This window comes from Oxyura jamaicensis, chromosome 2 (assembly GCF_011077185.1).
Source record: "Oxyura jamaicensis isolate SHBP4307 breed ruddy duck chromosome 2, BPBGC_Ojam_1.0, whole genome shotgun sequence".
NCBI lineage: Eukaryota > Metazoa > Chordata > Aves > Anseriformes > Anatidae > Oxyura > Oxyura jamaicensis.
Genome location: NC_048894.1, coordinates 34,352,071 through 34,373,835, shown reverse-complemented (window position 1 = coordinate 34,373,835; position 21,765 = coordinate 34,352,071). Strand labels below are relative to the sequence as shown.

General features: G+C 36.9%; 1 protein-coding gene and 1 long non-coding RNA gene across 7 annotated transcripts in view; both read left to right on the top strand.

Annotated features, from left to right (window-relative positions):
- OSBPL3 (oxysterol binding protein like 3) overlaps positions 1-21,765 on the top strand; it is a 92,969-nt gene that overhangs the window by 54,446 nt on the left and 16,758 nt on the right. For 3 of the 6 annotated variants that reach the window (XM_035316208.1, XM_035316206.1, XM_035316207.1), the window contains 12 exons: positions 538-657; positions 887-940; positions 1,145-1,258; positions 2,055-2,225; positions 5,613-5,739; positions 6,582-6,685; positions 6,844-6,936; positions 7,557-7,713; positions 10,088-10,218; positions 15,214-15,321; positions 18,130-18,264; positions 18,948-19,041. In XM_035316208.1, the coding sequence (XP_035172099.1) occupies positions 538-657; positions 887-940; positions 1,145-1,258; positions 2,055-2,225; positions 5,613-5,739; positions 6,582-6,685; positions 6,844-6,936; positions 7,557-7,713; positions 10,088-10,218; positions 15,214-15,321; positions 18,130-18,264; positions 18,948-19,041 (1,408 nt within the window). The remainder of the gene's footprint in view (positions 1-537; positions 658-886; positions 941-1,144; positions 1,259-2,054; positions 2,226-5,612; positions 5,740-6,581; positions 6,686-6,843; positions 6,937-7,556; positions 7,714-10,087; positions 10,219-15,213; positions 15,322-18,129; positions 18,265-18,947; positions 19,042-21,765) is intronic. The other 3 variants (XM_035316209.1, XM_035316210.1, XM_035316212.1) reach the window with 3 other exon arrangements.
- Positions 10,246-11,869, top strand: LOC118161144. Its single transcript, XR_004747874.1, has 2 exons — positions 10,246-10,558; positions 10,812-11,869. It is a non-coding gene; the product is annotated as an uncharacterized LOC118161144 (long non-coding RNA).

Sequence of the window (21,765 nt, the reverse complement as noted above, 5' to 3'; positions counted from 1 at the left end):
CTTTCCTTTCCTTTCTTTTCTTTTCTTTTCCTTTCTTTTCTTTTCTTATTTTTATTTTTTTAAGGAGAGTTCAGTTCATTACAAATTACAAAGCCTTTAGTAGCTGAGTATGGGCAAAAGAGAGTTATAGAAAATGTCTTAATTTTCAGACTTTTATTTCTGTTTCATAACCTACAAAGCATATCCTTTTAGCATAGTCAGTTTCTGCACATGACTGCAAAAAGCTTTTTATGGTAAGCTGTGACTAGGCTGTGGCTACATGCTGTGTGTGTAGGTACCCACAGAAAAATATGCATATAAAATTCTGGTAAGCATCTACCTTCAATAACAGTTCATGTCATAAAAATGGCATTTTTATTTAGTTTATATTGTTCCTATCAAAATATCTTGTCTTTTCATAGATACATAGCAAAGTATAAAGAAGGACCTAAGGTTAGATTTCAGCATCCTTTTATTTTTGTTTACTCTTCTCCAATCTGTCTTAACAATTCTATCAGTTGGATGGAATAAGATATGGATTTGGATTTTCTGTTTAAGCAGGACAGCTGGGAAATTGTAGAAGGACTCCGGGGAGCAATGAATTGTACCCAGGAACCACAGAAGCAGGAAGGCTGCTTGCTGAAAAAGAGGAAATGGCCTTTGAAGGGCTGGCACAAGGTAGTAAAGGAATGTCTGTCTGAAAGCCTGATGCCATTTGAATGTGACTTACTGGGTGTGTTGTTACAGCAAAAATAAAAATAAAATAAGAGCAGGGAACACGTTCTCCAAAAAAGTATGTGTGAGTGAGTTTTTTTTTGGTTTTGTATGTTTTTGGTTGGTTGGTTGGTTTTTGTTTTTTTGGTTGTCTGTTTGTGTGGTTTTTAATTCTCTGCATTTCTGGTTACAGAGATACTTCTTTTTGGACAGAGGGATTTTGAAATATTCTAAATGCCAAGCTGATGTAAGTGATTTCAAACCCTTTAAGACCACTGTAAGGTAATAACAGTATTTTATTTGAAATATTAGTCATTCCATATTGGTGGTAAAGAAAAGTGGAATTTCAGCAGCTCTAAACAGTAGGTTGAAGGCAGGAGAATGATGGCCTTAGTGGGTCTGTCCTTCTGCTGTATTCTGGGGTTGTTGCATTCTTTTTACTTTTTTGCAGATAGAGAGAGGGAAGCTTCATGGCTGTATTGATGTTGGACTTTCTGTCATGTCTGTAAAGAAATCAACAAAATGTATAGATTTGGATACAGAAGAGCAGATATACCATCTGAAGGTAGGTCTTTAAGATTTGTTAAAGCTTACTCCCAAAACTGTAGGGGTATAACAACATTACGTCTGTACAGTGGAGACCGTGTTTATTTTTAGTAGCAGTAGGTCTGTGAGTTGCACTAATAATTTTTAGTCTCAGCAAACTAGTTTTACACTTTATAACTTCAGAGATTTTACTGTACTGTTCCAGAGTCGGTAACCCTGTTACAAAATTATTCTCTAAGTAGAAACTTGGAAGATGCTTCATGTTTAGCAGCACTCTCTTCTCCACCATTTTTTTCAGCAAAGGGTTTGCACTTATTGTACAAGTGCTTTTATTTTCAGTATTTGTATCTTGTGCTTTGTCTTATCTGCAGGAAGTATTCTCTATAGTCAAATGTGTGGACCTATCTATTCTGTCTTGTGGAATAAATTGTTGTAATACTCATCACCAAAATCAAATTTCCATTTGCAGTTAGTTAAGCCTTGACTAAACCTTACAACTGGCAACTAAGAAATGACTTTTTTTTTTTTTGTATATATTGCTTTTTTCCTATCTAGAAGTTGCTAAGTATTGTGTTCTGTATTGAAATCATAGCCATGTTAACTTAAGTGTCTCTTTTTCTTGACTTTTATCCAGTGACAATTTTTCTGTCATGCTTAAGCTCATGCACTGTCTTCTACTATGAACATCATTAGAGAAACTTTCTTGATATTTTGCCAATAAAAGTCAGCCAGACTAGTTGTCTAATGAGCACAATATATCTTAGTTTCTTTGTTAGCAGTTTTGAATGTGTTACAAAATCTGAAATTTTGTGTAGGTGAAATCTCAGGAGCTGTTTGATGAATGGGTAGCAAAACTTCGTCATCACAGAATGTATCGTCAGAATGAAATCTCCATGTTTCCTCATGACGTCAATAATCTTTTCTTCCCTGTATCTGCTACTGTGGACTCTGTCCCTGGTGTGTGTGATTCTACTCCAAGTAGAAAGGTAATAGTTATGATTTATAAATAATAAATAATGAGCTTTCATCAGAGAGTAAATTAGCCTGACTTGTGTTTAAATAAAGAGCACAGGAAATTTGTAGGGGTTTAAGTTATGATCTAAAATGTTTTGCTCTATAAAGAGCAAAATAATATTATTTGTATGTTTGCTCCCAAGCAGTTTTCTCTATGATGATGGTAAATTGTATAATATTGTCATATTATTTTAGTGAATTAAATAATATTCAGTTTTAAAAGTCATGAAAATATAGTTATAATCCCATAATATTTGAGACATATCTCAGTATTTGTCTCACATGTTCATGGTAAATGTCAGTGTGGGTCACAGAAGAGCACTCAACTGTATTTTTTTCCCTTTTCTCATTTTTTCTTTTATCCTTTAGCTAATAAAACATCTCCCTTTTTACATTAACGTGTCTGACTGTGCTTAACTGAGATATATATAGGGGTTACTGAACAGCCATCACCTGTGACTACCACGTACATTTTTAACTGAGGTACTCTCACAGAACAGTGATTGTATTCTGCACCCGAACACAATGTGTCTCCAGCAGTTTGCGCGCTGACTGGCTGACGTTCACCCAAAGAAGCTCTTCTGCTGTTGTCTAGAACCAGTGATCTCTTTTGAGAACGTCTTTTTTTATCAATGCTGTGCTACTTTCTGTAACTGAAACTGCTTTCTGTTTCTGTCAACTCCACAAGTATCTCGTATGCAGCAATCGCCTCTTTGTTATCCTCCTACTTAAGGTTGTCTTTTCCCTAGCTATATTGCTGTGCGGTCTGAGTGGGTTTGTTTCACACTACCTGCAATACAAAATTTTTCCTCCTACTAGCACCTCCCTGGTTTGATAGGACTCCTTCTGAGATGTCAGCAACACGTTTATCAGTGCTTACTGTGGAAAAGCATAGTATTTCTGCTTAAAAGGGTTTTAGGCATTTCTGAGGATTCTCCATCTGTAGGTTTCTTGGGGATGTTTAGGAGTGCTCAGTAAACTTACCCACTAACCTTTCTCCCACACCTTTTTCGCCTCCAGAGACACCAAGTACAGTACATCCCCTGTTAATTGACAGTAAAAAACGGGTGCCTGTAGTATCAGTTTGAACAAAGTCACTCTGTAAGTTTGCCTGTTAGCTGCATGGAGCTCAGTGTCTACAAGACACTGGGCTGGGGGGAGGTTCACCACTTTGGTAGGACTATACTGTAACTGTGTAAGGTTTTTTTGTTTTGTTTTGTTTTGAGCAAGCACAAACATGTGCTTGAACAGCTTTTTGCTAGTGGGTGAGAAGGAGGGGATCTGTGTGAGCCAGCAGCTGAAAGCAGAGTGATGTGCCCTGCGGTAGCAGCACTGTTCTGCAAAGAGCTGTCTGCATGGGTTTTGTGGAGCCAGCACCTCTGTAGCTCTGACAGCCTGCTCTGCTGAGGCTGTGTCTGCTAGGAAATGGGAAACCTTCTGGGACAGTCTAGTTCTTTTCTCCTGCAAGACAGCTGGAATAGAGGGGGGAGAATAATATTGAAGGCAGACATCAAACATAACAATGCCTTTGCTCACATAAATATATATATATATATATCTCCATGTGACCAGCATATCTAAAATCTGTGCTCACTGTCAGGAGCTATAAACATTTCTTCGTTGGCATGAAAGACTTTAATTCACTTTTAATTTATTAATCCAGATTTGTACCACAAAGAAGCCCTACTTATTTTCATGTGAAAAATAGAAGGGGATAGTTCTTAAGCTGCAGTTAATCACCTTAGATCTGCTGAAGCTAAATGGAGGTTTGCCAATTTACACCAGCCCCAGCTAGGTTAATGTTGATATCAATGCAGAAGTTAAGTTATTTTGAGAAAAATATATTAAGTGAACTTTATATTGCATTTTATTTGCTTTTAGAAACACTAGATCAGTTTTCACTCTTTTATTCTTGTTATTGGAGGGTGGATGCATGTATCTATGTATATTTATGTGGAACACTTAGAATCTAATGCTCAACCAGGCTGATCATGACCAAAAGTATGCTAACTGGAGCTCTACAAACTCTTTTACCTGTTTCTTGGCAAAGTCTTCTTGCTTCTTACCTCCTGCTCATGCCCCTCATGGATATAAATTCCAGAAAAGGTTTGGTTATATGGTTAGTTTTTTAAGAGATAAATGTGGGATTGGCTCCCAAAATGTCAATAAAGTGTTCATCTTTAAATTAAGTTTACTTATGCTTATAAAGGTGCTAGAATTATTGTTTGTGTGTATCTATATAGATGACTAAGGCTCATACAGCTTTATTTATGTAGGAATAAAACAGCTGAACTGCATAGGTTAATTTAAAAATAATTGGGCTGATTGATGTTTACTGCTGTTGCAGATGACTGTATAAATTGACATAGTACTGAGTGATATCATCGGGACAGTGCATTCTCTTTTATTCTACAACTCGAGATGGAGCGTGTATTGTAAACTTTAAAAGACAAACTAAGAAAATAGCAACTGAATGAGATATAAATGATGTTTCCTCTGAATAAATTTAAAACTAGTACTACATTAGTTTTGATGTAAGGTGAGCAGGAGGTAACAAATTCTGTAAGGCCTGTGATTTAGAGAAGAGCCAAACAACTTAGTCATCTTTTCTCATGATCAGTGAACTGGCCATGTAATGCAATTAGGATGAAACATTTTAAAAACTGACTTTAAACAAGATGCTAATAAAGCATGTAATTGCTTTGTGCAACTTCCTGATGTAGATATTAGTAAAGGTGAAAGGTTTAAAAAAATAATTAGGCACTTGAATGGCTACCATTTGTAGTTATATTAGAAACAAAAACAGAATAAGCCACTATGAACTGCTAATAATATTGGCTAGAAATTTCTTTCCATTGGAAGCTATTTAATTGTACTGCTCAATTCTCTCTTACACGGGATTTCCAGCATCTCTTGAAGCATCTAACAGTAGTCACTACCAAAAATGAGATAAGTTTGAGAAAGATTACTGAGACATTGCAAAAGGATAGACTATATCCAGTTAAGATATTTGGTCACGCATGTATTAAGGTCTATCAAGCTAAATCTACTCTTGAGTCATAAGACCTTGGGTAAAATTTTTAAAAAGCATCTAGTAGATTATGCTTTCTTCATTAGAAAATAGCTCTAACAAATATGTGCATATTACATTTTAGTTACCTTTGGGGCTTCTTCAGGGAGCATGCAGAAGGAACAGAATGTCCTGTTTTGGTTTTGTGCCACATAAGGAGCTTTGAATGTATTAAATTGATTTAATTGATGCAGAGCTTTGTCCTTCCTCAAAATTTTTCAGCAAAATATTATTGTTCTTTCATTAAAATATTGTTTGTTAATAATTCACTTGTTCTTCTTTGGAACAGGCAGGCAGCTTGACCAAACAGAATTCACTGTCAGCTGGAGGTAACTTGTCATTTTCCTTTTCGAGTAATGAGTCCAGGATTCCATCGTGGCTACAGTCTTCTGAAGACATGGAAAAATGCTTGAGAGGTAATGATATTTGAAGGAAGCTGAAAATAGCCTATTTCCTATGGCTGTTTTTAAAAATGACAGTACAATAGCATAAATAGTAATTAAAGTTAGAGTTTTCTCAGAAACAAGAGGGAGGAAGGAAGTAGTTGTTGATTAACTGCCTACTTGTTTTCAAAAGGACTAGTGATTCCTGAATGTGGAGATTATCAATTTTGGGGACCTCTTAAAGGAACCTACGTATTTCAGTGTATTTTCTTTTATATATGAACATCACCTTCAATAGTAAAACTTTAACTTTCTTAATCTGGGTATTCAAAAAAAGGAAGCATCCAAAATCTAGTCATTTTAAAAGGACTAAATCTTTCTACTTAAAAGTTACCTTCTGCTTCCATGTTTTTCTAAAAGCATGAAAATCTTTCTCATGTTGATAGTGTCTGTATGATGTATATCTGGTAAGTTTCTACCCAATGTTGAGCTTCAATATTAACATAGAGGAGCCCCATCTCTCGCTCTGAATGGACTATTCAGACTTTAAGCCTATGGATTTGTTACCCCCTTTCCATGAGGAGATCTGACTAGTCACAAACTGCAGTAATTATGTTACTCTTGATTTTCTACAATCAGCTAGGATAAAATACCAAGATCATTGCACAGGCTGTATAGAAAATTTCAATATTTTGAGTATGAAATTGAAGAGAGAAGGATACAAGCATTTTATGCAGTTGTATAATATTGTTTTTTTGTTGTTGTTGTTCAATGAATAACTTAAGCTAGCTACCATCAAAATAACCTACAAACAAAAAACTTTCATTGTGTCTGTTACTTGAGAGCAACTGAAAATACTCTGTTGTTCAAAACAGATCTCTCCACTTGTCACACACATTTACTGGAAATGAACCAGCTGTTACAGAGCATGGATGTTCTTCACAGGACCTATTCAGCGCCTGCTATAAATGCTATGCAGGTTTGTTGTTAAAAAAAATAATAAATTTTTTTTAAAATTAAAGTTTTCCCTTGCAATTCAAAACACAACCCCAAATCCTAAAGGATCAAGGTGTTTATTCTTATCTTTGCTAGTTTTATGGTGATCTACATTAATTTTGTCCGATGTGTTGTTAAAAGGTTGGACCTTTTGAAAGCCCAAAGAAGGAAAAGAGAACACACAGGAGGTGGAGATCCAGAGTTGTTGGTAAAGAGGCTAAAGGAACGTTACAGGTAACTTCATTCATTTCAGTAGCCCATCTTTCTTTATATCTTAGTTATTGATCATTTATCAGTCTAACCAGTTTAGGAAATACTTTTACCTTTTGAAGTAGTATCCTGTGCTGGATCATTTTAAGCAGTAATATATTAGACAAAACAAAAATATGTCCTCATATATATCTGCAATAGGATCTGTACTAATTTCATTGGGAGGATAACCATGTCTTTTACCTATTTTTTCCATCTGCCTGCAGTTTAGGGGGGGATTCTAGTAGTGTTTTCTTTTTTTAGCAGTACATATTTTTTATATTATCCAGGTATATTTGTGCATATTTGCTTCCAGAGGCCATATTGTTAGATACTAGGAAGTGAATTAAAATAGTATATCACATCCTACAGCTCTCAACGGACTTGTTTCATGGAATTTTGCCAAATCTCCAATTACGACATCTTGGGCAAAAATTGTATCAATGGTTTTATCCATTGCAAGCCTATTGGTAACCAACAGTTGTACTTCAATTTTTGGTGTCTCCAACATGCAACTCTGATAGGGACAATTAAAAAAAAAAAACATTCTCTGCAGTTTGTAAACAAACAAAAAACAACATCACAAATGGCTGTCCTCTTTACAGGTGCCTTCAGTCTTTTCTGCCCCTATGAGACTGCATGCTTCCAATCCTAACTTATCTACAATAGATTTTGTAGAAGAGAAAAACTACTCTGATGGCTCTGAAACATCATCAGAATTTACTAAAATGCAGGAGGACTTATTTCACATTGCACATAAAGGTAAACGAAATTTTGTCGTTCATTCAGTTTTATGTCATCACAATTTAAATATTGATGTGATTTTTGAGAACGCATCCTATTTAATATGTAGAAAAATGCACGAAACACCCTCCCTTCCTTTTATTTCCTCATGGAATTGCAAATGCTGATGTCTCGAGTCATCTGAAAAAAGTGGCTTAATCATCCAGTATATATATATATAATATATATTATGGAGGACCTTACCTTGCTTAATGTACTAAAAACCTAGATTATATTTGTTGCCAAAAGGTGAAAATCCTACAATCCATTGTTGTAAATGCTACAGAAGATCATATTCTATTCTGCTTACATGCATATGTGTGTATATGAACACATGTATGTTTATAAATTCAGGCAGTTCACTGTATTTCAGAGTCAACATTTGTTGGTGATGCAAGGGTTGCTATGGTAGTAACCTATTTTTAGTGAATACATAAGAGTAAAATCATGTAAAGCAGCCAGAGGGGCAGCCTGACTGTTTCTTCTCTCAGAATCATTCTTCTTTAGCAGTACTTTGCCCTGTCACCCTCACACCGGAAACGTTTTTACTATTTAAGTAATCTTGGTAAGGAAGGCACTCAAGCAGGTATCTCTGAAAGACTTTTGGAAGCATTGGTTTTGCCCCCTTTGGCAGAGGATAAGGATTTGATGTTATCAGTATGCATTCTTTCATTGTTTTTGCCCTCTGGTGCTGATGCATCTTGATTCCATTAAGCAAGGAATGTATCTATCTCAGTAGTAAGCTTTATAAAGTCAATTATAGTCAAAACTGATCCATGTTTTCTGAAAATTAAAAAGGGGGTGGGGGCGCAATTGGAAAAGTCGCTATCTAGTGGAGTCCTAGAAATCTCTTGCTCAAGATGACCTTAACGAAAATGCCCATGTTGCAACTTTTGTCTGGATTGACCCATGCATTGAGGGGACAATTGACTATGCACTATTTAATGCAATTATCATTCTATTAAGAAAACAAAGATTTTTTTTCCCCAAAGTTGCTTTATATCACTACCCTTCTGGAAAAGGATAGTAAAGAAAACTTTTGCTTTAGCTTTTGATACAACTGAAATGTCACATTAGTACTTAATTCTGTAACAGTTCTTCAAAATTTTAGTATGCAACTTAGTAAATGAAATGCACGGTCACCGAGGATTCTGGGCATGTCATTCACATATGAAAGGCTGATGTAAAATAGATAGAATGGATACATCTTCCTCTTCACCCTCTGTTACACTGTTAGATTTCTTCATGTAGATTAAAGTATGAAAATTATCTTTGGTAATGGTTTGCAGTGTTGAAATACACATCAGGAGTATTTTCTTATACGATTAGTTAGGTTACCTGAGATATTAAGGTATATACATGTGAGATAGACATACGAGGTAATGACTATTCAGGCTAAGTCTGAATGGATGATTAGAAGAGAGCGATACCAGAGATTTCTTGTTCTTTACCCTTTCTATGCATCCACACTCAGATTTAGTATCTCCATTTCCCTCGTAAATTCCCTAACAAATTTTTTGCCTTGCCAGTTCTTGTGACTTCAGTACAAGGTTTGATTAGTCCCCCAGAAGTCCATTAGTTCTGCAGTTAGATGAATGTTCAAATCCTACATAAGCAAACGTCACTTTGTATTCCTCCTAGTTAAAGAAAATATCAAATCTCATTTATTTATTTTTAAGTGTATTCCCCTTTAAAAATCTAGTGATTTTCAGCATTCATGATCAGCTACTAATTCACTGCTTTCATTTTCAGCTACTCATATATGCTCAGGAAGGAGTAGAAGGAGCACCTTCAGGTCACATTCAGGATCTGAGCCTTTTAGTCACTAAATCATCTAACAAACTGAATTTTCATTGTACCCAAATGATAAAATAGAACTCAACACCACAGTTAACTTGTGGTGAAGCTGCTAACCCTATAGCTGTGGCGCTGTATGTACTATAGCTGCTTTCTTGATTTATCTTTTTTTCCCTTCCCTCTCCTCCCCCACTGGAATTCTTAAAGGAGTGTGAAGTAGAGTCATGGCCATCTGAAGATTCAAGCTAATTGGGGAACAAAGCAAGTGAAGAGCAGATGTGGTTAGTTAGCTTTGTTGCCATCTGTCACAAATAATCAAAGTAATTTTGACTGTGGCTAATATAGTCAGCATGGTAGCATTCACCATAAACATTTCTCCTACTAAAAACCTACTCTGTAACCTTGATTAATATTACTTGTTTTTAGTGACCTATCCAGGATCTCAAACTAAATTCTTGTTTCTGTCACCATAAACGATGTTTCATTTAAGTTTTACATAACTGATACGTATACAACAGGCTGTTTTTAACTTTCACTTTTTACAAAATGGTTCTAGTTTACTTCACCTTGAAGTCAGCTTTCAGCACCATATCTACAGAGAGAGAAAAGCTGAAGCAGATGCTGGAGCACGATGTATCCTCATCTCCATCTGCACAAATAGTTGGCTTGAAGAATGCCTTAACATCTGTAAGTGATGTGCTGAAGTTCAGCAAGCTTCATTATCATCAGATACCACTTTTAAATTTTATAGTAATTAATTTCTGTTTTGTTAGTGTCTGTTCTGTGCTAGAATTTGCAGTATTGAAGGGTAAGTTATTATATAGGGTGTTGTATAAGACTCTCTTTCCTAAATGGTAAAGGTGAAAACACTGAGGTCTGATAGATTTATTTATAGTATATGGTATATCTGTATATAGTACAATCTGTATTATTTGATGTTAAATATAAGAGGGCTGCTCTGTGACAGCAAGTCTACTTTATCTGGAAATATACACTCTGTTCAATCACTCAGTTCTAGAAGGTTGTGGTTTTCTTCTTTCTAAGCAGCATTCAGGTATTTATTATGACTTGCACAAAATGAAGGAAGGAGGAGCTGAAAGCAGTCAGCTCCCCTTTCTATTGCACCAGAGTGGCATCACACTGTACCAAGACACTGAAAAACAAACTCAAGTACAACTTGCTTATATGGGCTTCCAACTTTACCTGTTAGTCATCTACAAGCAGCAATGGAGCAGTTAGAGCGGAGTTCTAAATGACAAAAGATTATGCTCTTTGAAAAGGTGGGGAGTTTAGGTTGGTGTACTTTGCCTAATTTTTTGAGACCTTCCAGGCTGTTCATATTTGAATGCATCAACCAAATAGCAATCTGATTCCAGAGCAATGAAAACCATCATTACCATGCTCTTAAAATTTCAGTCTATGTTGTAAATTCCTAATCAGAGGCACTCCTGACTCTCTGGCTATATGTGGTATAGATTATCTCAGGAATAGTTCGGTATAAAAATTGTTCAACTCCCTTTGCTTAAAAAAAAGTTTACAAGTTTTACAAGTTTATAAAAACTTCCTTTGTTTTACAAAAGCTGCAGATGGTTATAGATTTTTAGGTTGTAACATGTTTCTTTGCCTAGACCTGTAGAGGCACTGATGTCTGTAGATTGGTGAAAACTGAAACCTCTTACATAATAACTACATTTACTCATTTGTTTTTGGCTTTTCCACTTCTGACATTAGGATAGCTGTCTCGCATTTTTCCGGAGCTTTTTGCCTACTATTTTATATCAAAAAATCAGTTTTAGGACTTTAGAACTAAGTGAACACTCAGCCTGATTTTTTTTTTTTTTTTTTTCTGAGCAATGAAATCCTATTCATCTCCATCCTCTAGATGTGTTTTAAAAGTCATGCCCTTAGCTCTTATCTGTTACTTAATAAGCCTTCTGTAGCTCGTCCAGATGTCATTTGTGAATGCTGGCAGTTTCAGCAGAGGTTAATATCTATATGAGAGCTATTCTTAGCCCATAGATCTGTAAAGCCATGCTGCCAACAGAAATTTTCTCACCATGCACAGGAGAGATCCTGTAAGAGAAAAGAATGAGCTTCCTTTGAAGAGCTATGGAAGCACAGTTACAACAAACGTGACGCATTTGCAAGACTATACCTTTCAAGAGAATCCTGTACTGTTTACCTTGACTTGGTGTTTGTTATTAATTCAATTTTTATTCTACATGTACAAAAAAAAATAAATCAAACTCATTGGTTGAATGCTATCAAATGTAAGTAAGTCTGGTTTGCTCTTATTGGCCTGACAGGGCCACAGAAAAGTGAACAGATAAAGTGCATAGAAAGACTTTTACAAAATTAGCATCTCTGCTTCTATCCTTGAACTACACACACTCTAGGAAAAGTAGATTGTGAATAGAGAAAAGTAATATATAAAACATAAATAGAAGGAAGATAGCACAACAGAAGAAGGCTACAGCAGAAGGAAATGCTATACAGGAAGGCTGTGTAAATTCTTTTTTACACTCCTTTGAAGATGTGGGTATAACATGTAATAACACACCTGAACGCTTGACACAGGAGCGGTAAACGCCTGTGTGCTGAATCCAGACTACACATACGTAAAACCGGAGAATGTTCTTTCTTCCCTCCACCATCACTTCAGGCCTACTGTCTTTCCTGCCCTCAAGACCATATCCATCAGAAAATCAGAAATATTACTGGGACAAATTATTGTGTAAACAGGAGGGTTCTCCACATTCAGATTGCAAAAATGGGCAGTAGGTCTTCAGTATTGTTCCAGCCATCAAGGGGGGTTGATTTTTCTTCTTCTTTTATTTTTTTTTCCTTACCCAATTCAATAGACAAAATTAAACAGAAAGGAAAAATGTGTTTTGTGAGGGCTACAGGACCATCTTCATTTCTATACTGGATTTATTTAAAATTATGATCTTGGCTAGACTTGTGTTGCAGTACAGGAACTATGACTCAGAAGGCTTTTTTTTCCCCTTTTATGGTTAAAATTAGTAATGCAATTTTTTTTCAGAGACACATTTTCATTTCAGCAGGGCTGCATTCTCTTCCTTCAATTCTACTGTGACTGACACATGGCCATGAGATGCATTCAGCACAAGTAACTAATACCAGAGTTTGCAATAGAGTTTTTTTCTTCTTACCGTGTTCATTATAAGGATGTCAGGACACAAATTGTACCTGTTCTTTGATGACACTTCTGCTTCTGGGTGAGTCTGACAGTCTGAGGAGTTGCACAGGTCTTTGAGACTTTGCAGGATAAAGATGCACTAGATTGTTCCTCAGATTCCTACCCAAAGTTGCCTCTTTCTTTCAGCTCTGCATCAAACCATCCACAATCTGTCCTGTGGTGCTGTGGTGGAGTACATTTCAGATGTATCTTAGCAAGAAGCTTCTGCTTCTCACTGCTCTGTTTCCATCCTGCCAGGAGGAATGCAAAGACAGCTAGGTGGAAGAGACCACTTCTATATCAGTTTTTAAAGCAGAAGGTGCTAAGATCAACAGCCAGAGCAGTCTACACAGCTCCAGTTGGTGCAGCAGAAAAACAACTACACTTTCTGGTTCTCTTCAGGAGGACAAGAAACAAAAACTTGTATTCCTGTCAGTAGGGATAAAACCACATTTCCTTACCCGTTTTGGTAACCCCAGCTTTATATGTGATATCCCTGTGGATGATCAGATGGCCGGGACATCTCTCCTATGAAGAGAGACTGAGAGAGAGTTGGAGTCATTTAGCCTAGAAAAGAAGGGTCTGGGGAGACCTCACTGCAGCCTTCCAGTACCTTCCCCTTCCAGGGGGGGACTACAAGAAAGATAAGCAGACTCTTTACCATGTGTGTGGTGATAGTACAAAGGGTTTTAAACTAAAAGAGGGTAGATCCAGATTAGATATAAAGAAGAAATTCTCTACTACAAGGATGGTCAGGTACTGGCACAGGTTGCCCAGAGAGCTGTGGATGCCCCATCCCTGGAGGTGCTCAAGGCCAGGCTGGATGGGGCTTTGGGCAACCTGATCTGGTGGGAGGTGTCCCTGCCCATGGCAGGGGGTTGGGATTAGATGATCTGTAAGGCCCCTTCCAAACCAAACCATTCTGTGATTCCCTGGCTGACAGTCACCGAGAGGAGACTGGAAGCTGCCCCCAAGTATGCCTTTCAGGGGATAAGTAAACATCCAGGAGCTGTAGACATAATTAAAGAAGCAGGGAGGCAATCTGAAAAAATACACTGTAACCAACAAAAAAATCACCTGTTTAAGGGAAGAAAGAAGCCTGCAGACAGGACAATTTGAACACCCTAGCAGAGTGAAGTCAAACTCTTGGCTCAGACTAATCCTCAAACATTGAGCTTTTGTGTCTTTTGTGGTTCCAACCGAGTATGAAGGGAAACCCACCTCACCTCAGAAAAGAGTTGCCCAAAAGATCGTAGTGTGTCCAGCTGACAGCTGTGGCTAGAGGAGTACTGGCTGTCTATATTATATAGAGTGTGTGTTGTTTGAATCATCCCATCTGAGTGATGGTGACTGCTTCTGTGTGACCTCCTGCTCCATGTCCACGCAAAGGAGAAGTTATGTTACCATATGTGACTACCTGTTGGTCTTGCAGTGTTACATATACTTGTGATACTCAGAAGGATGGCGTCCTTTTAATTCACTAGAGTGATTTAGTTTCTGAAATGGAACAGAGAATGGGCTGTTTCACTGTCAGTCTCTGTAGAGGTTCATTTTTTAACAGAGTAAATTTTTAAAAATGCTTACACGTAATTATAAAGCAGTAGAATATAAAATAGTATTGCTGTACAATATTAAAATACAAATGTAGTACAACTCTGTAAATACAAATACAGAGTTTTAGTTATTAATATCTTTCTCACAAAAAAAAAAAAAAAAGAAAAAAGAAAGCTAAGTTGTTGTAAGTGTTGCTAAGTATTTTTCTTTGTTTGTTATTTTTTAAATTTATTTATTTATTTATTCGTAGCTGTCTCCAAATCACACAGGAAGCTCTCCCCTAGAGCATAATCATCATGTCCAGTGAAACTTGCCCTCTGCCATTTCTGGAATTGTCTCCTGGAAAACAATATTTGGCGTGTGCGAGGGTTGTCTTTCACTCCCAGGCTGTATTCTCAGTTCTTGCCTAGTGCAGTAGACCATTGCAATTGGGGTGCAGCACTGAAAAAAGATAACTTTGTCTTCCAAATCAATCTGAAGTAGTCGTATTTGTCTGTTGGTCGAAGGCAAAGGGAGCTGTGAGAATATCAGGTTGATGGGAAAATCAAATGGTTTTGGGTGTGACAAAAGTAAGTATATTGAGAGAAACTAGGTTGGAGATAGGAAAGGAGCTGAAAAAGAAGAGAGACACATAGAATTAATTTTTAAATAATTATATCACCTTGCAGGACCTGGCAACTTGAAAATACCATCCTTGGCTTTTGTTCTCCACTTATGTTTCTGAACAAACATAATTTTATTTTAGACATAAGGAACAAGGTTTGAAGCATTTAGAGTAACTGATTTTCTGGACCAGTAAAGAATCATGTTGGTGGTGTTTAATACTGCGCTTTAAATATTCTTCCCCCCTTTCTTTTTACACAATAAAACCACTGTTCAAATTAGTTGAGAGAACTTTATATCCCCAATATTTTTGTTAAATATTCCAGGCAATAGCACAAAACACTGATCTAAAAGACCGGTTACGCAGAATACATGCCGAATCTATGATCCTTGATTCAGCATCTAATGCAAAATCAAGTCCAGATTTGGTGAAGGTGGGTATGGATTTCGTCTTCCAGTGATGTCTGTTCCTCCAGCTCCTACATCTAGACCGTGTTACATCTTGTCCTGTTCTTCATGTGTTCCCCGCAGTGTGTTGTGTTAGTAAAATGAGTCCACTTCTGTGGTTATGAATCATTTCTGATGATGCATTGTGTAATATTTAAAGACTTTCCTTGTGAGTGGTTTTCCTGAGCACACTTCCATTGCTTTTTCCTGCTGGCTTCTGGTGTTCTCCCTCACCTCCTGCCCACTTCCCATTCAGCATGAACAAAGCTGTCTTGTTGTTACCTTGCAGCCAGTGTTTCTCTCCCCCTTATTCCCTTGTTAGCTTTCATGTTCAGTATTTCTTTGTTGCATAAATATTTTTAGCCCAGAACACTGGCTACCAGTGGGGCTGATTTAAAGTTTAGAACCTTTACAATACTTCTGCATGAAAGGATCGAATAAATTAGATGTACACAGCTCTTAACGAGCTCTTTCAACCATTTAGATTTGTGTGTGAAGCCATGGAGTCTTCTACATATCCAGTTAGCCAGTTTGAGATGATGTTCAGACAGTTCTTTAGCTTGCTGCAGAATGCATACAAATATGGTGTATTTATAGGTCACAGGATCTAGATGTTAATGGTGCTAGTAAAGGAAGCAAGAGCTGTGTTATTTCTGGTGGATTTTCCTAAATGTTAACTCATACAGAAGCTTCTGCTGCTCTTGCATTATAAATCCTGCATTAAAACTTGAATGGGTGTAATGTTGGGGGTTTTATATAACTTACTATTTCCTTCCATTTTTAAAGACGGTTTAGTCATTCAGTCTGTTCACTTCTATTTTAGTTCTCTTTTAGTAGAACTGGTTTTGGCCATATTTAGCCTCCTTTTTTTCTTTCTTTTTTTTCTTTTTTTCCTTTTTTTTCTTTAAGGTAGTTGATCATTCTACTTGCCTTTTGCTTTTAATCTCATAAGATTTTAAACAGCACTTAAACTGCTATCCAGAGAAGCATTAATGTATCAATACATTGTTTTGGTTTTGGTTTTAATTTCAGGAGTTTTTTTCCTGTTTAGTAGAGGACCTTGCAAAGACAATGGATTATTTATGAAACATGCTGTATGCATTGCATATATATGTGACAAAAATAGCTTTCAAAAGGTCCTTTAGGGGGTTTGTGGACAAATTCCCTCTGGCATGGTTGGGAATGGAACTTAAGGACAAAATCACTTATACTGGAGAAAGTTTCATCTTCGATTTCTCTGAGGGCTGTGATATAGCAGTACTGCTGTAGGTCACTGCACAAAACTTGGCTGTAAATGATACATCAGGTGCTATGACAGACCTGTGAAAACTGAAGCAGTATTAACTAGTTTCTCAAGCCTTTGCATAAGATAAAAGTTTAGTTTGTCAGGCTGTTTATGGTGTAGTTTATCATGCCACAATTGGAACAGGAAAGTAGATAAAATGAAACTCTCATGTGATTAAATATAAAAAGCAACTGTTCTTTTATGAGCCTTTTCTGCTCATTTTGCTTCTCAGATTCAAAATACTGTTGGAAACAATCCCAGTAGCAACACTTATGTATATAAGATTTTTTTTTGACTTGGAGGCCAGTGTAACTGGCTTCCCACAGACGAGATAATTTCGAGGTTGCATCTTTCCTGCAGCTTTATCATGGTTATACGCTAAAAAAGCAAAAAGTCTTTGGTATCATAACAGTTTGGTTTGTTACCATGTCACCATTATCAGAACGCACTGAGAAACATTTCATACTGTAGTAAAATCCACCAGCACAAAAGACTGAAATGGTTTGTTGGTTTGAGTATAGGCTTATCAGATTATTCGTTAAGTGAGTTAAAACACTGCATTTCCTGCAAAACTATGATCGTTAGGGCAGTCATGGTTACAAGTTAATAAAGCATCTCATGCAGAATGAAGCTTGAGAGCAGCTGATACACTAATTTGGGCCAGCTGGCCCTTTTCCTTAGTATTGGTGGAGTTTTGAGGGAAAACAGTAACAATTCCTCTCCAACTTTTTCCTGCATCCACTTAATGAACCAAGGTAATCCCACCTTTGCTAGGTTACTTTCTGCAGCTCTGCCTATGCCAACTATCTATAAAGCACTTGGGACTTCCACAGGGAGAGAGAATGAAATCTGTATGATGGTCACACGGGCCTGCAGCAGCAAAAGCAATGTCATTTCCGAGGCTTTGATAATACGCTGATTTTGGTTAACAGAGAGTTCTTGTGTGTGGATATGAAGGAAAGCTTTCCAAAGCACAGCATGGAAAGTGGTCTGGTGGAGAAAGACAGCTAGGAAAGCATTGTTACTATATAGAAAGCAATTTGCCCCGCTGAATTTTGTATGCAACTCCTAGGCCAGATTGCATTGAGTGGCCTCGGAGGAAAAGACTGATTTGTTTGCTAAGATCAGAAAAGAATGTGAATCCAGTATAAGGAGGTTGGGAGTTTTATTATTGTGGGGCTTTTTTAACGATATAAATACATACATCTGGCTAAATCACTCAAATATCAATGCATTTTTATTTTTAGGGGGGAAAAAAATACATGCATCACTGTAACTGATTTACTGAATAATGCATTGTGCTTTTTTTGCCTTCTTTTTTTCCTTCTCTTTAGTCTGTTTTCCTTTGGTTTAAATTCCGTCTTTAAAACATGCTGCCTTTCACTAGAGAGGAGCATGTGCAATCTTCTCCCACTGTTTTACAGCCCGTTAAGTTACATGACTGGATTTGCATGCATGAATGGTATTCGTGGTATTTTTCTTCTCAGAACTTTGTATTTCTTTTAAACAGGAAAATTCAAGAGAAGAAAGCAGAGGTCTGGTTCACCAGATCTCCAATGAAAGCAGACTCTCTATCGCTGACTCTCTCACAGAATTTTTCGATGCACAGGAAGTCCTACTGTCTGCTAGCTCTTCAGAAAATGAGGTCTGAGCATTAGGATTGACATTATTCTGATGTAGTTCGTTATCTGCTACTTGACACGTTGTCTTTCAGATTGCTAATTGCATGTCAGATGACTGCCAGAAAACAATTTTTTTAAAAAAATAATAATACACTGCATTTGTTGTTAAAATCTTCTTGCAATAAGGTGTGAAAAATTATTATGGAGAAGTCTTATGTGCACTGAGAAAAATAGCAAAAAGGTAGCTGGTATACAGATATTGCATATATTATAGCATCTGTCTTGAGTCATCATGCAGGTGCTTAAGAAATTGTATCATAGAAATATATATTTATACTTGTTGTACCTGTCGGTACCTTGGGGCTGATGTCATGCACACTGAAACTTAATAGCTCACTTTATCACCTCTCTGGGACTCCATAAAAGCCTTGGCTTTTGATGCGGGGAAAGCTCGTATAGCTCTGGGGGCAAAAAGATGAAGCTTGCTTTCACTAAAAGAAAAGTTGAATTATCGTTGATGGTCATCTCTCCCAAACGTATCTTTTAATTCTTAGGCCTGCTTTTCTATAACATTGAAATACAGCTTAAACAATTCAATTATAATAAAATATTTTTTACAGCAACAATTTTAATGTGCGCGTGGGGTTATTTTAATGAGTGCTTTAATGAGTAAAATACCTTGCTTATTTCCCCACCTTGCACTTAGGTATCAGATGATGACTCATATGTAAGTGATATCAGTGATAATGTCTCAGAAGATAACCTAAGCAATGACATGGAGAATGAAAGACAAACTTTAGGTAAGTTCAAAGTTTTATTATATCATGTTCTGAAAACTCTGTTTCTTGTTGTTGGGGGTATATTTTTCTCATCTTGCTAGAAATCATTCAATGCTACAGGTTTTGTGATGCAAGCAACTTGTGTTTTTTCCTCTTACCACCTCAGCTAGGTTTTGAACAGCACATTCTGGATAATTTGATTAATCTGGATAATCTGGCCAGGCCACCGTTGTTTAAGCACAATGGTGTTCAATATCAGTAAATAAACACTTGTTTTCTTGGCTTCATGAGTGTGACTCCAACTCTTTTTTAGTTCCTTTCATGTCCACGGGATTTTTCTAACTAGTAAGACCTAGTTGCTTTCTTTTTTTTCCAGAAAGTATTTTTTTCCAATTTAACAACCACATTCAGAGTTCTGTTGTTTTTAGCAGAATTTATTTAAAAATTGTCATAACATGACAATTATTACACACTGGCAGTGTGCGACCGTATGGATTTCTTCTTTGTATGTTTTAATTATGATAGGCTTGTTACTGCATACACTTACTTAACTGTCTTGCTAATTACAACGAGAATCAAGAAAGAGGAAGAGGAATTGGTAATAACAAACTAAGTGGCTCTGTGCCTTCAAAGCATCATGTCATCTAACCACAATGTTCTTCCCACTCTATCAACGTATTTTATCTTCAATAATGCTGAATAGTGGTTTCTTACTTGCAGCATGGGCTTTTTCTTTTTTACTTTTTTTCTTTCTTTTTTTTTTTTTTTTTCATGAGGGGTGGGCAAACTATACTGTAGAGAAAATCTGGCATCTACTCTATCTGCCTAACCTAACCACTGAGCATGCACCAGCAGCCTTAAAGGAGATTAATGAGAGAGTATGGTTGGAATACCAGACTAGAAAGCTCCTTTTAGGTGCCCAGATGAATAAGCAGTGTTACGTTTCAACTGCCCTGTTGCATGTTTGAACTATTCACGTATTTTTTTTTCTACACTTACATTTTTTTCTCTTTATCTGCTGTGTTTTGCCACTATTTACCCCAATGAATGGACTGACCCAGAGTATGTAGTTCAGTCAGTTGGTATTCAGGTTTTAATCAGAAACTGTCAAGGGATATAGCCAAATCCCTTTTCAGAGAGCTCTTTTGAACAAGAATATGTTTTTAGCACTTCTTCCTCTTCAGATATCCAATCATTCCTGAGTTATGTGAGGAAACATCTTTCTTTTTGGCCTTTTCTGATACTAAGTAAATACTTCCAATAGGGAAGTAAGTATAGGAACCAGCCCCTTCTTAAAAAGGCACACTTAGCAGCATTAAGTTTGAGGCAGATTTTCTGATTCATAGTGCCCACATCCTTTTTATGCAAAAAGAAAGAGAGATGCACTAGTATGCAAATAGTTCCCCTGTCCTTGTTACAATAACTCGGTCACATGAGGTGTTAGGACTTTTAGTTCTGTGAGTAGCAAGAAAGACAGAAACTTCTCTGAGGTTGCTGATTATGAAAGCCTCTATCTGAGGCATTGGGCTACTGTACATGTCAGTGATGGGGACGTTAGCTCTTGTGGTAATCTGTACTGGAAGCACTGCTGGGTTTGTGCTTATGCAATGGAGGAAATAATGTTTGAAATGATGCATTTAAGGGCAGTGATTCTTTGGGCAGGTATGCTACAGGAAAGCTCTGCTGTCCTATGCTTTTTCAATTCCTCCAAGGAAAAGCTGTGTGAGGAAAGCCAGATGAGGATGGGGGCTATACCCAAATGTCTCCAAATGGCAATGGACTGTAGGGCAGGAGCTTCCTAGGTGCTTCCAAGGACGTACAGAGTATGCTCATGTAGTGGCAAATGTGCTCCTTTCTGAACTGAGATTTATGTACAGATAAGCAATGTAATCTTCAGGCTAGTGTCTGTTGCAGAAGCTTTTAGCTGTGTTTTATTTCCGACACAAATCATTTCATCACACACTCGCAACTATTTATTCTGTTCTGACTGCGTTGACGAGGCAACACAGACCTCAGGTATTCTTGTGATTACAAGTCTTTTTTTTTTTTTTTTTGAATCTTTATCAAACCTAGAGCTCCACGGTAGCTTCAGTTTTGCCACCTACAAAAGAGGTCATTTCTCCACCAACATATGGGTGCATCTAAAAGCTAACATGGCTTAAAATTTCTTAAGTGCTCATTACAGTGATGAGTGCTCTAGAAAAACCTGCATATAAATCTGTGGTATAGTAAATTTCCTTGGTAGAAGTATTCAAAAATGTAGGAAAAGATAGACAGGTGATATTTTTATGCTTGGATCCGTTAAGTGACACCTTGTCTTCTGAGAAGTGTCAACTTAATTGAAGCTCTGTCAAGGAAGGAGGTTTTATGTCACTTAAACAGATAGGAATCCATCTCTGTTACACATAGGTTAGTTCTAATATTTACTCTTTCAAATTCAATGGAAAGCCTGAGCCTTTCTCATATCCTTTAAGAGTAAGGAGGTAATTTTTTATGCTGCTTTCCTATCTGGAGTTTAACTTGGTTAACTACAGAAATTAAAATTGTGTTCTTTCTTTATCCTTTTGTAGCAGGCTACTTTCAAACCATAAGTGAAGTATTTGAATGAAGTGTGAGGGTGGATGGAAGCTTTGACAGGAAAAAAAAAAAAAAAAAAAAAGTTGGTTGATTTTTAATGTATGTTTGCAAAGGAGATGAAATGGAAAGTGAGCAATGTATTGATTAACTTGTTCTGCAACTTCCTTT